Source organism: Diceros bicornis, chromosome 11, assembly GCF_020826845.1.
Source record: "Diceros bicornis minor isolate mBicDic1 chromosome 11, mDicBic1.mat.cur, whole genome shotgun sequence".
In the NCBI taxonomy this organism is placed as follows: domain Eukaryota; kingdom Metazoa; phylum Chordata; class Mammalia; order Perissodactyla; family Rhinocerotidae; genus Diceros; species Diceros bicornis.
The window spans coordinates 66,142,932-66,157,780 of NC_080750.1; the positions used below are offsets into that span (position 1 = coordinate 66,142,932).

Below are 14,849 nucleotides of genomic sequence, written 5' to 3' on the forward strand. Positions count from 1 at the left end.
GAGCTCCTACGAAGTGTCAAGTACTGTGACTGGTGCAGTGAACGCCTAACTGTGAAGAAGGCGCACGGTTTCTGCTCTCAGGGAGTCCATGTGGGGGTGAGGGGAGGCAGATAAACCAATAGATAAGCCTGAAGACATGACCGCCCAATAGGTGGAGGTTCTGAAAATAAAGTGGACAATGCCATTGTTCTTTTAAGATGATGGAGTTTCCCCGCTATGTTTTCCAAACACCAATCGTCCTCGCTCCGCATCCTCTTTCCCTCAACCCCCAACACCTTGAAGCTCTTTAGCCCGCCAACACCCTCCTGTTCGCCAGGATTAAATATGGCGTCGCCGGCCCACGTTGTGACGTGGCCCGACGTCCGCCGGAAGTGCGCGGAGGAGTTCCCGGGAACCGGTGGCCTCGGCGCTTATGGTATCTTAGGCTTCCCGAGTTGGGTGCTGTTGCTGCGCGGTGGATTCGTTGCGCCGCCGCCGGGATCATGGTGTTCTACTTCACCAGCAGCAGTGGTGAGTGGGCGCCCCGACCTCCCGGGTCCCCGCTCAACAGCCGGGGCCCCGAAGCCGGGACCTCCAGGCCGCCGCTGAGCCTGGACCTCGTCGTAAGGCGCCTCGTCGGCAGGGGGTGCCTCTTCCCGCGTCCTCTCGGTCCCCCTCCGCCGTCCCCGAGTGCCCCCTCGTCAGGGCCTGGGGGGCGTGGAGGGACCATTCCCCCCTGTGGTCTTTGCGTCCGGGAGTTGTTCTCTTCCCTCGATTGGAAAGACCTCTCGTCACTACCTGGGATTGGGCCGAGTCAGTGGGCTTCTTCACACCTCCGTTCCCCCATTCCCCCCTCCCCCGGGCTTTAGTCTGGCTGCGCCCGGGTAATTATCCACTTTGAGAAAGAAAGGAGACGCTTGCCAACTACTCTGCCTCATAGGAAGTGCGCCTTACCCTTCTAGGAAAGGGTTGGAGGGCCTGGGATGCAACAGAAAGCGATAAAAAGACCCTGGAATGGCGATCCAGCCACTCCCTGAGCAGAGTTGATGTTCAGATCTTGAAAAGTGACGTGTGATAATGTTTTTGATTTGTCTTTGGCAGGAAAGGAAAGGGGGCTTTTAGTTCCCAGGTAATGCTATGTCTCAACTTCGTTTCTCTGCTTATGTGGTTCCTTTTTCTTAGAATCAACCCCCCAGTTAACTTCTGCTCTGGTAAGACGGCTCTGACCTCTCTTCTCCAAATACCTTTCTCGACCCAGCTCCCGCCCAGAGATTGCTTAGATATACCTCTTCCAGACCCCTTTAAAATCCCCTCTTTACTTTTCGCATTGCGCTTATCATATGGTGCTAAAGGCTGTCTGCCTAAGTTAGAGTGTAAGCCCTTTGAGGGCAGGAACAGGATCTCCTTTGTCTTGTTTCCCTAGCGTAGTGGCTGGCTCATAATAGTTAGTCAATAAATGTTTATTGAATAAATGAATGATATTTTTTTACTTACTCATGGCATACTCTATTCTATTACTATTCTCTCTGCTTGCTTGTTAAAGGTGAGATTTAAGTGAAACTAGCTCTGCTTTGTGTGGGTTTGAATAGGTTAGTACTTTCTCTTTAGAGATGAGAAAATTGAGGCCCAGGGAAGTTGTAACTCACAGGCCCAGTTCTTTCTATTCTTCTACACTGTCACATCTCATTATTTTTCTCAGCAGTTTTGACTTCCACAGTGAGCCATAAGCTAATTCTCTGCTTCTGTAGATTTGGTTTTTCTTTCTTTTTTTTTTTTTTGTGAGGAAGATCAGCCCTTAGCTAACATCCATGCCAATCCTCCTCTTTTTGCTGAGGAAGACGGGCCCTGAGCTAACATCCATGGGGATCTTCCTCCACTTTACGTGGGACGCCACCACAGCATGGCCTGACAAGCAGTGCGTAGGTGTGCGCCCGGGATCTGAACCTGGGCCGCCAGCAGCGGAGCGCATGCACTTAACCGCTCCGCGTCAGGGAGCGGTTATTCAGTATTATTCAAATTACTAGAAACAAAATTCAAACTAGCCTGAAAAATTGTTATAGGCCCCTAACAGCATTTTCATCCTTGTTCTGCTCCCCGTCATAACTCGAGCATCTCTTTGTAGCTTCTCCATTCATGAGAGTCTCCAGCAACATAGATATCCATACAAGCCCAACAATAAAATAAAAAATACAGACAGAGTGTAAAGGTACTAAATGTATTTTATGCTAGCTGCTTTATTCTCCTTAAAGCTATTCTTAATTCTTTGAATGCTAGTCATGCATACACAGGTGCCCTTAATAGAACAGAAGGCTTCAGCAGATTTGTGGATCCTGTTTTTTCCATTGTCTTCTATTATAACATCAGAACTGCTTCCTGTTGGAAAAATATTTGGCCTCTAAGTCTAGTAAAACTGCACTTGTGCAGCAAATCTTTTAAAATTGCAAAGCTGATGGAAAAATTATAGCTTTTCTGGTGAAATAGTAGTAAAACTTTACATTTTGCGCCACAAAAAACAATTTGAGCATAGAATCTTCAGGAAATGACTTCCTATAGATAGCCAAGTTTTTCAGCCAGCTAATGATTTACTACATAAAAACTTTTTTTAAAAAATGGGAAGAAGATCCCTGTAGAAAGTTTGTCTTTCCTTTTGTGTTAAGATTAGTATCTGACTAAAATCTGTTCAGTTTTCTTTTTTTCGTGCTGTCTAATAATGGAATAATGAAACATTGGCCTCACTATATTTCCAGTGTCAAATTTAAAACCATCTGGTTTATGCAGTCACAAAATACCTACACTTGGCTCATTAAGTCCATTTGTAATTTTAGTAGCTTTTGGTAGCATCAATCTCAAGATAGATTGTTCTGTAAATTATGAAATTATCATAGCACCTCTAAAATTGGGTTGGTTGCTACACCTGAATCAAGCTGTCTTCAAGATAACTACTTCCCATACTAATCTGCCATATTATTTGGGTGAGAAAAACAGAAGTACTAGAATAATTCAGTTTTCTTTTCCTTTATTTCTTTAACATGGGCAGGAGCTTAATTCAGACTTCTTGCTCAGCAATCATGTTCCGTTTAATTTTTAATTTTTAATTTTGGCATTTTCAGTCTTTCAGAAAAGGTGCAAGAATAGTAAAAGATATGCTTTATATCCTCTCAGATTCCCCAAATTCTAACATTTTGCCACATTTGCCCTATCTCTTTCCCCTTTTCTTTCTCTTTCTCTCTCCACACACACACAGGGATTTTTTCCTGAACCATCTGGTAGTAAGTTGCAATTTACCACTAAATACTTTAGTATTTTTTTCCTAAAATCAAGGATATTCTCTTATCAAAAGACATTCTTCATTATCAAAATTAGGAAATTAACATTGCAACAATACTCTTATCTAATCAGCAGGTTTTATTGTTTTCATCAGTGCCCTCAAAAATGTATTTATAACAAAGGAAAATTGCAAATCATTGTTGCATTCAGTTGTCCTTACTATTTAGCCTCTAATCTGGAGCAGTTGATCAGTGTTTGTCTTTCATGACACTGTTAGTTGAAGGATTACTTTGTAGACTGCCCTTCAGTTTGTTTCTAGCAGTTATGTTCTTAACCACCTCATTTATAGGTAGACCAAACACTCCTCTCATTCTCCTGGCTGTAACTTAGATAGCTTGGCCTACACAGAGACAACTTTATTTGAATAATTTTTCAGATTACTTTTGTTCTGATTACAAAAGCCATCTATATGTTTTGTAAGCCAGCTACCCAAAGTAACTACTATTAACAGTTAGGTGTATATCCTTCCATACATATAAAAAAAATGGGTGTGTATATTAAAAATATGTGTAAACATTTGTATATGTATACACAATTATATATTCATTTATTTTTTACAAATTAAATCTTACTATATATAATATACAATATGAAATACTGTTGTGCTGTTTAATTTCTTCACCTACCCTTTTTAATGGGTACATGGTATTTTGTTTTGGATGTTCTATAATGTATTTAACCAGTCTTAACTAATGAGTGTTTAGGTTGTAAAAAGAACATCATTGCTTGATGGAGTATTAAATTAGTAGGATATACTCGTAGTGGTGACATTATATGATCAAAAGGGTATATACATGTAATAGTGCCAGGTTGTGTAGAGAGAATCTGAAACACTTTTTAATTTCTGCACTTCTGGCATTTGTTACATGCTATGTTAAGGCCTTATCAAGCTAATAAAATGCTCAATTATAGACAGGTATTTCTGTCAACTAGTCAGTACAAACATCCTATCCTGTCAAGTTATTTCTGTCAACAACTCCGCGAAGAGAGGTAACTACGATTGATAATTTAAGGAGGTCCTCATTACTGAAAGTATAGGGAATCCTGAATTTAAGAATTTGTGTATGAAAGAGTGCTGCTTGCTGGCCTTCAGAGCTCCACTCATATGTGGTAGTTCTGTGATCTGGAGTGACAGCCTGCAGACTGCCCAGCCCAACCTTGCACCTATCTGTCAGGCTTGGTAGACTGTTAATTCAGGAGTTTAGATCCAAATGGGGTCAAACAAGTTTTGGTAGACTGGCTTGGAAACCCAGTACCCAGTTATAATTTCAATAAGAAACTTGACTTTTTGTTTGACTCCAGATGGAGGATGCCCACATTTTAAAACACTACCTCAGTAAAGCAAATGTCATTCCTAAGGTAAGCCATACCCAGAATATTCCTTTTGATTTAGGATAGTGGTTCCGAATGCTGACTTCACATTGGAATCACTTGGAGAGGTTTTAAAAAACACAAATGCCTACCCTCCAGAGATTTGAATTTGGTTAGTCTGAGGTAGAGCTGGCGCATAAGTGATTCTAGTGTGTAATCAGGATCAGAGTCACTGATTTAGAAGAAGTTTCAGAGTTATGTTTCCCCTGATTGGGATAGAGAGCCCATTATAATTTGCAGCACACCTGGAATATAACTAGTATTGGCTAAATAAAATTATGAAAAATGCTTGACAAGTACAGGAACCTATGTTTAAACGGTGGAGGTGAAGGTTGTTTGTTTAACTCTTAGAAGAAGGCAGAAGTATAGGACTGAATTGGAATTGCATTGAACTATATCCCTGAGAAAGTAGGAAAGTAGCCATTTATAAGGGTCAGCAAACTTTTTCTGTTTGGGCCAGATAGTCAATATTTTAGACTTTGTGAGCCACGTACTGTCTCTATAGCTTACTCTTCTTTGTTTTCCTTTTTTCCAACCCTTTAAAAATGTAAAAATCATTCTAGCACCGGGGCTGTCCAAAAACAGGTGAGGGGCTGGATTTGGCTTCCAGGCCTTGCCACCCCCTCACCCCAAGCATCTGTCACTTATTTTTCCCGTTAAACGGTTGTGTTAGTGATGAAGTTATCTAACTGTCTTTTGTTTTTATTTTGTCTTAGTTAACTCATCTGCTTACACTATTTACATGGGCAAGGATAAATATGAAAGTAAGTTTTCAAAAGCATTTGATTTTGAAATTTCCGGCAGGTAAGTGTTAATCGACTTTTCCCCCCATGGTTTGTTGGATATGAATTTTTAACTAACTACTACTAACTAACCCATTATAAGGAACTCCAAAGGATTAGCTTTCCTAGAATTTAGTTATACCAAATAATATTTGAACTAATTGGACCACCTGGTGCTGATTAGACACTTACTTTACAAAGAGTTTTGTGGTGTCATTTGATCTAGGGTGATATGAATCAGAGGTTAACCTGTGCTAGTTTAGATCAAATAAAAATAATCTGTGACTTGGACTTTGAAAAGATCATTTTCTGTACATTTTTACCACATTTAAGATTAGCAGAAACATATCTGTTGGCTATTTTGAGGCTGAAGATGGCTCTTTTTTTTTTTTTTTTTTTGGTGAGGAAGAGTGGCCTTGAGCTAACATTTGTTGCCAATCTTCCTCTTTTTGCTTCAGGAAGATTAGCCCTAAGCTAATATCTGTGCCAGGTTTTCCTCTCTTTTGTATGTGGGATGCCGCCACAGCATGGCTTGATGAGTGGTGTAGATCCGCACACAGAATCTGAACCCGTGAACCCCAGGATGCTGAAGTGGAGCGCATGGACTCAAACCACTACACCAACGGGATGGCCCCCTGAAGAAGGCTCTTTTTGAGTCATGAAATGTTAACAGGTTTTGTTGTTGACCGCTATCCTCAGAATGAAATACGTTGTTTCATACTATACACATTCATATAACTAAATGATGTACACATTCACATGACTAAAAAAATTTACAAAAAATACCCTTACTATTTGCTGTGCCCTTCATTTTCTGTTTTATTTCATTTTCAAAAAGCTAGTCTCAACCTGATAAATTAATTTTTTGACCCACTAATGAATTTAAACTAAAGTTTAAAAGAAAAGCACTGGTTTAGGGGATAGCTTTTTTGACTGGATGAGTGAGGAAGGAGACAAAAGTGAAGTTTAGCTTTCTTGACCGAGAGAGTAGTAAGTTAACAGCACTGGCCCTCACGGTGTGGAACACTGAGGGTAGGGAGAAAAGAACTGCAATGCTGTAGTCAGCTGTGAAGTCAGGCCAATCTGGATTAAAATCCCAGCTCTTTAGCAAGCTAGCTGTAGTTACTTAACCTCTTTGAAGCTCAGATTTCTTAGATGTAAGAAGAGGATCATGGGACGATATCTACCTTGCAGGGTTGTGAAGGTAAGATGAAAGAGCCTGGGTGAAGGGCCTGGCCCATAGTGGGCTCTCAGTAAATAGTAGTCACTCTCACTGGAGCCTCTTCAGCTCTGCAGAGCCGCCTCCTCCCTCCCCTGGGAACCCTCCAGGCTGGATGACTGCCTGTGGTAGTCTGAGAGCTGGCAATTCACAATAGTTACCTTTCTTTAACCCCCACATGTTGCTTTTGTGTTTGTTTCTTTGTTTCTTTTCTGAAACCATGAGTGTCTGTTCTAGGTGCAGTTTGAAACTGACAACAGTTTAGACTTGATCCTTTGTATGCCTTTAAAAGAGGCAAGTGTAAAATTCTTCAATATGAGACATTTGACATTAGTGAAATAAGGCCAAAAATTAAAAGATGTCAAAGAGCAGTGATAAGTTATAGATAACTATACACATATAATGTGATATATATAATAGTTACATAAATATATGTAGTTATAAATCAGATCCATATGAACAGTTTAGAACCTTGCTGTAACATGAGTTGCCATAAAGCAGAATCAGTATAAGCAAGACTATCACATCCTAGCCAAGAGAGAAAAACAAAAACAACAGAATAACTCTCATTTTTAAACAGTTTTTTCTTATAATGACTTTATGACATTGGCTCTGGGTGTGACTTAATGGAGAAGCAGTCTGCAGTATGTTAATACTTGAGTCTTAAATTTCTCCTAGTAACCCATAAATTGTCATAGGTGATTTGTGTTTTTCTCATAGCATTCTCCTGATGAATGTAGCTGAGAGGGGATGCTATCTCCCTATGTTAGGTTGAACAGTAAGGCAGTTACAAGAGTCATGGTTGTTTACAGTAGATATGGATCCAAACCTGACCAAATCTACTTTTTTTTCTACCACATCAAAGGTGCGAACCCGAGGCTTAGGTTTCTGAGAAGCACCTAAAGCAGAGCTGCTACGTATGGTTGTGCAGGTTTTGCACTGTGCAGCTCTGGGGAGGGGACTCTGTATGTTTCTTACAGTGAAGGGCTGTGCTGATTCTGGTGCACCCTGATGGATTAGCAGTGGAGCTGACCTAAGGCACCTGTGCCAGTGACATTCTCACATGTCTTTTCTTCCTTCTATTTTAGTTTACTATTTGCTGGGGCCTATCTGTGTGGGACCATATGCCAGCCTCTGTGAGTGTCCAAAGAGGAAGATTTAGTCTGTGCTTGCACAGTGTTCAGGCAGTTGCCCACACAAAAACAAGTATGGGGCAGTTTTGCTTGAACGTAAAACTGCTCTAAAAAATAAAGTCTATAAAAAAAAGTATGGGCGAAATGAATTAATAGTTAATGCTGTAGAAGTAGAGGGGGCAGAGAGAGCAAATGTAATTAAGGAGAGCCGAGAAGGTTTTGTGGAGGAGTGGGTTAGGATGGGCTAGATTGAGAAATCCTTTAAATGTCCATTGTAGGAATTTATATCTGCAGATCTAAATGTAGATATAGAATTTATGTCTACAGATGTCAATTTATATTCTATCTAGAGCCCGCTGGAGAGGTGTTTTGCTGTCATTAAAATGTATGTAGAAAAAGTCTATGTATAGAACACTTTTTCCCCTGGAGCTCTTGGAGTCATTGGAGGCGTCAACTTGCCTAGTCTGCCTTGTAAGAAAGGTATTACAGTTTTAAAGCACCCTGTTCTCTAGTGCTCCTTGCACATCACACTTATTTCTAATAGCCTTGATGACTTCAGACTAAGGACTGGATGGGACATAAATGAATTTTAAATTGAATGATTTACTTTTCACCAAAAAGCTTTCAGGTGTGTTCTTTTTATTAGCCAGCAGGTGTCACCAGGGAGCCAAACATTGCCAGACTGAGGAAAAGAGGTTTTTCTATTTCCCTTTACTTTTTCTTATTAGCTTTTGGCTATTTGCTCAGCTTCCCACTTAAGCTAGTAGAAAGCCCTTCAGAAAACTCATAGTTCTGCAGTTGCTAAGAGTACCCTCATCCAAGTTTATTATCCCTTTGCTTTTCTGGAAAATAAATACCCCATTCAAGTTAGATAGATTATACTTTCTTGAGTATTTAAATCATCGTATTTGCATCATTTTGTTTACCTTACGGTTTTTAACTTGATATCTTATACTTTAAATAATGCTTCTGTATTAAACACAATTAGTTACTAATTATTAATACAGCTATTAGAAATATATATTGATATAACCTTTCTGTAGCGATATATATTGTTAGCATTAAAATTGTGTATACATTTTCAACTAATACTCCACCTCTTAGATATACACTTGGAGGAAATAATTAGAAATATAGACGTATTTATTTAAAAAGTATTTATTGAAGCATTTGTAATTAGAAATAACCTAAATGTTAACAATAGAAAAGTTTAGTCATATGATAGAATTAAATAGTCATTGTTTCCAAAGAACTTTTAAAAGTTTTATTTTTTATCTAACAAATACATAGTTTAAAAATTCAAATAGTAACAGAATGCTCATAATAAAAAGAGGTTAAGTAACTACAGCTAGCTTGCTAAAGAGCTGGGATTTTAATCCAGATTGGCCTGACTTCACAGCTGACTACAGCATTGCAGTTCTTTTCTCCCTACCCTCAGTGTTCCACACCGTGAGGGCCAGTGCTGTTAACTTACTACTCTCTCGGTCAAGAAAGCTAAACTTCACTTTTGTCTCCTTCCTCACTCATCCAGTCAAAAAAGCTATCCCCTAAACCAGTGCTTTTCTTTTAAACTTTAGTTTAAATTCATTAGTGGGTCAAAAAATTAATTTATCAGGTTGAGACTAGCTTTTTGAAAATGAAATAAAACAGAAAATAAAGGGCACAGCAAATAGTAAGGGTATTTTTTGTAAATTTTTTTAGTCATGTGAATGTGTACATCATTTAGTTATATGAATGTGTATAGTATGAAACCTCCCAGAGACAATTACTTTTAACTTTTAGCTATTTCTTCTATTTTATTTTTGTTTTCATATGTGACAGAATTTTAAGTGATTTTTATTTTCTTTATTATACGTCCTGTGTTATTTTTCCTAATTTTCTACAATTGTATAATTGAGAGGTTTTTTTAAAGAAGTAAAATGCAGTCAATTAGTTTTAAAGTTTTAGCAAAACCATTTTAACCTTTAAGTATTACTACAGTGAAACCAGTTTTCTAAGATATCATCTAACTTCTCAGCTGCTCTGATTTGTCAGTGTTTTATCTTCAAATAGAAATATCTTTGAACTCTAAATTATAAGTATTATTATGAAAATTATAACGATTATAATTGTCCTATTGTAAAAACTATTCTTACAGGTTTTTTTCTGTATTTTCAAGCATCAAAGCCTCTGACTTACTCTTCTTTAAGGGAGAAAACAAGTTGTGGAAAGGACTAGTATTTCTCCCCTTCCCAACTTACTATAAACTCTGGCCTACCTTCATTTGACAGTTTTTTCACCTTTTCTTTGTTCTCTTGTATCTCACTGTAGATGAAGATCTAATAAAGTATGGCTGGCCTGAAGATATTTGGTAAGTAACAATTTGGTTCATTTTTCTATGGGTCATCATTTACTTTCTTAGACTTGGCCAACCTCCTGACTCCTATGATTAAAACTAGCACTCATGCTTTGTTTTATGAACCTTCAGTGGTAAGGAGCTGGCAGCCAGCTCCCTTCCTTTATAATTACCATGGAAACTGGGACTGACCGCAAAGGCCTCCGGAACGTAGGCTTTCTTTTACCTCTGGTGTGTCCCCTCACAGTAAGTTACTGTGACCACCACTCTCACACGTTCAGACCACTCCTCTTGAGTGGGTGGATGAGGGCTTCACAGAAGCGGTGAAGAAAATGGACATAAGCTTCCATGTAGATGCAGTAGAGCATCTGACCAGATCCAGCTTTAAAGAGAACACAGACTGTGTTCCCTTTGTCTTCTCAGCTCCCTCATGAGTTAGCCCTGTCTTGATCCAGCCCCTGCTCCCCTTTCTAAAATAATTTATAGAAATTTAAAAAATAATAATATATATTTTCTTAGCTTTCTTCTAAGATAATTTATTTTGCTTCTCACTAAACCCAGTCCAAAAGCAACCAAACAAATGAACAAACCCCCCCCCCCTTCTTTTAGTTGAATTCTTTTCTTTTTCTAACTGCCTTAGAATGCCATGTGGACTTTTCTACCACTCAGACCCAGGACCTTTTAGGAGCATGTGGATTCCTGGTGCTTTGGTTTTCTTTCCTGTAACACTCTCAAACTCAGTTTGCTCTCATTGTCTTTCTTCAGCTTCCACCACTCCCTCTGACCCTTGCTGTCTCTCTCCTGGAGCCTAATTCCACCTATAGAACAGGATGTAGTCTCCACAACTCCTCACACCCCCTCCCAAATGCTGTCCCTGAAGATAAGCACACGGATCCTGTTGCTTTAATGATAGTAATAATGAACATTTATTGAGCATTTAACTATATACCAAATTCTGTTAAGTGGTTACCTCCATTAATACATTTAATTTCACAGCACCCTGTGAAATAGTTACTGGTATTATGCCCATTTTTCAGATGAGGAAACTAAGGCTAAGAGAAACTGAACGGATCTGCTCTGGTTGTTGCTGGCCCCCAGCTGGCTCTACTTCTACATCACCGCTTCTCTCTTCCCCTAGGCCGCTACTCTTTGGGCTGCAGGACACTTCTTTCTTCCCTCAGGCTGAGGCTGTGGCTCTCTCTGGACCTCGTTTCTCCCAAGTGTGGCCCCAGACACTTCACTTAATTCCCTATAGTGACAGAGTTGAGGCTGCCACTTTTCAGAAGAGTTGATTCATTTTCAGTAGGGTATACAGCATTGGACATTTAGTAAGAAAAATATACACAGAGACTTAAGCTACCCCTGGATGTGGCCATTCTCAGAACCCCCAGGCCTATCTGCAGGCACCTGCTGAAGGGCGCTTCCTCTTTCGCTCCAGCCCACCCCATTATGAAGGGGCTAATTCATGACCCCAGTGCAGATGCTTTCCTGTCTGGCTGCTGTCTCTGAAGTCCACACTCCGGGAACCAAGAGGCAGTAGAAACCTGAGGAATTTTAAAGTCTTTTTTATCTGTCCCCTGTCCCAGCACAGTGGCCTGTCTTCTGAACTCAAATAGTCATCAAGGTAGACACTGCTTGGTACCCCCTTACCTCAGATGGGCAACTTGCACTGCTGAGGGCTTCTTGATTGGGTGCTGCCTACCTTCCCAGGACTCTAGACTGTGAGCCCGCTGAGGACAGTGATCCCCTTGTTTTGTTTACTAGTATATCCCCAGTACCCAGCGTAGGACCTGGCACAGAGTGGATGTTCAGTGAATATTTGTTGACTTCCTAATTGACTAGCTCGCTGCCTGTCTAGAAATGATCTCCACTGGACATTTCTTCATAATAAGTGCATTCTGGTTATCTCTATTTTGAGCACCTGTAACTCCCAGCTGGATTACTTTGGTTGTCCTTAAAGCCCAAAGATCCCCAGATGCTGTCAAGGGAGATAAGAAGGACTGCGCTGGTATATAGTTGCCTGCTGTAAGTTTTTCACATGTCAGTTGTGAGGCATAAATACCTGCATAGCAAAGGTCATGTATTCAGATGCACCGTGAAAGTCAGTTTACTACAGCCTTTTACCTGACATTTTAAAAGAGTAAGTGGAAGAGAAATTTCCAATTTACAACCTATACCCCATGTGTTGTGACTTGGGTTTTTCATTTCATTAAGGTTGACTATCTCATGGAATGCTACTTACCAAATTGGTGTCTACAGGTACCTAGACACCCATTTTGACACTCTTTAATAGTCTTGAGATTCACGACTGCTGTCAGAAGTGATCGACTTTTACTTTCAGAAGCTATTCGAGGTCTAATGTGAACTGGAATAGCCCTAAATTTCAAGACCTGTTCTGGTTCATCAACTGTCAATCCTGGAAGTATTGCTCACTGTGCTAAGAATGAGTCAGTTGATGTACATACCAGGGCAGATTTTCAGCCTGGTTCACTCTGACACAGACTTTGGAACTTTACCTCTGAATGTCAGCATCTGAGTTTATACCGGGAAACCTCCTGAGGTTCCTTTAAGCAAAGAATTTTTCCAAGATTAAATGAGACTGGAACTAAATTCGTCTTTAAACAAAGGAAAATAGAAATAGTGTGCATTTACTGCCTCCAAACTCCCTAGTGAGTAGTATTCCACAGACCCGACTTTGAGGAGTTAAATGACCCAGCATCTGGGGCCCTGCATTTCTGCATCGTCAGGTCATCAATGCTTGTTTATTGAAGTCTCTGGTCTCTGCATTCAGTAAAGGGTAATGGCGATTAAGCAGGGAGAGGAAGGTAACAAGGACGAGAGGGAAGTAGGGAACTAGTGGGCATAGTTTAAACTTTGAGGAAGCGCTTTGGGAGGTTTGGAAAGGTTTTCTTTTCTTTTTTTTTTTTTAATAATTTTATTTATTTATTTTTTTCCCCCAAAGCCCCAGTAGATAGTTGTATGTCATAGCTGCACATCCTTCTAGTTGCTGTATGTGGGATGCGGCCTCAGTATGGTCAGAGAAGCGGTGCGTCGGTATGCACCTGGGATCCGAACCCAGGCTGCCAGCAGCGGAGCGCGAGCACTTAACCGCTAAGCCACGGGGCCGGCCCTGGAAAGGTTTTCTAAGGAAACTTGTTCAAGATAGTTTACAGAGCTGGCTTGTTTGTTTGTTTGTTTGTTTTACATTTCAACCAAAGCCCCATACTTGCGTGCATTCCCTCTGCCCTTTGTAGAGGTTTACCTCCTACCTGGCGAGCCTGAATTTGGTGCTTATCAGCAATGATATTCCCATGTGTGTTTCAGTACTTTGACTACTTTATGTATGAATCCGTTGGATATATATTTAATTATTTGTGTATTTCTTTTGACAAAATTCTACATCGTAGACCTTTAAGAAAAACCAGAATACAATCGAGCTACTATGGGTTTGTGTAAGAAAGAGTTGTAAGTAGAAAACTGGCTTGACACAAGTTGGAATGGGACGAGTTACCTCTCAGTTGAGCTTGCTTACTAGTGGGGTATTTTCCTAAAAGAGGGTAATAAGATATATAATTTCTAGATTTGCAAAAAAAACATATTTTCTGAGTGGAAAATGACAAGCTGAAGATAATGGTAGGAATCTCTTGCATGAGAATGCAAATGAGTAATGAATCAGTTGGAGAAAAGTAAATCAGACTAACATGTTGTGTCCATTTCTGGCTATCAATTATGCTTAAGAATAAAACCTAGAGTCATCATAGACTGCCAAAAATATTTTTTCTTTATCCAAAGTGACTAGCAAGATGCTTAACCTCTTTAAAGAGGGCATTAGAAACAGCATAATCTTAACCTTTATATAGAATCACACTGTCTACATCTTGTACTGGATGTGAATGTGTGAACATTTTCACTTCTAAAAAATACATTAATGCTAAGAAAATGTCTAGAGAAATATATAATGGGATGTAATGGTGCCTCCTTAGGGTTTTACTGAACACTCTTCAGTCTGGAAAGGTAAGAACTAAGGAAAAGATGACTAAAGTTAACAGAATCACAAAGTGACAATCATGGGTTACCGTTGTTTGATGCTAGGATTCTGAGGGCATCTCTGGCTGTTGGAAAGAGAGAAAGTCAATTTCATATTCAACTGAATTGTAAATATGAAAAACTCAATATCCCAAGATGTTTGGACTAGGCGAAAAAGGAAGTAAGTTTAAAGAGATTAAATTGGTGGATGATAGGTAAATTTAGGGCATTGAAGTGGGAGGGTATTCTGAATGTTTTTAGGTCAGTGTCATAAAGGGCAATCACCATTCTCTCCCAGGAGACATGTATTAGTGCCATTGTCAGATGCAAGGCTGGATGAATTATTGGCTTGACGCATTTTATGATGTGGTTGGGGTTTACTGTCTTCAGTCCTCACCTGAGTCTTCCAACTCTGTGCTTGACATTCTCTTTGGGTTGTTTTGCCATCACTTGAAACTCAGGATGTCTCAAATCAAGCCCCTCATCTTTTTCTCCAAACTGGTGTCCTCTCCAACTGTGAGATATTTCTGTCAGTGGTCCTGCAAGTCTCCCAAGCTTGCAATACTAGAGTCTTGATGACTTCTTTCATTCCCTTCTCTTCTCACCTGAAATTCCTTTCTCTGTGTTTTCTCTAAGTCCTGTGCTTCAGTCAGGGACCCACCAAATCTCAGTTTGTC

The 14,849-nt window shown here is 39.9% G+C and overlaps 1 protein-coding gene across 2 annotated transcripts in view; it reads left to right on the forward strand.

Annotated features, from left to right (window-relative positions):
• The first annotated feature begins 401 nt into the window (after positions 1 to 401).
• The window catches only part of CCDC25 (coiled-coil domain containing 25), a 55,551-nt gene continuing 41,103 nt past the window's right edge, over positions 402 to 14,849 (forward strand). The window contains exons 1-4 of one of the 2 annotated variants that reach the window (XM_058550452.1): positions 438 to 510; positions 1,081 to 1,108; positions 5,394 to 5,441; positions 10,122 to 10,161. In XM_058550452.1, the coding sequence (XP_058406435.1) occupies positions 5,420 to 5,441; positions 10,122 to 10,161 (62 nt within the window). In that variant the 5' untranslated portion in view covers positions 438 to 510; positions 1,081 to 1,108; positions 5,394 to 5,419. Of the gene's footprint in view, positions 511 to 1,080; positions 1,109 to 5,393; positions 5,442 to 10,121; positions 10,162 to 14,849 lie in introns of both variants that reach the window. The other variant, XM_058550451.1, reaches the window with a different exon arrangement.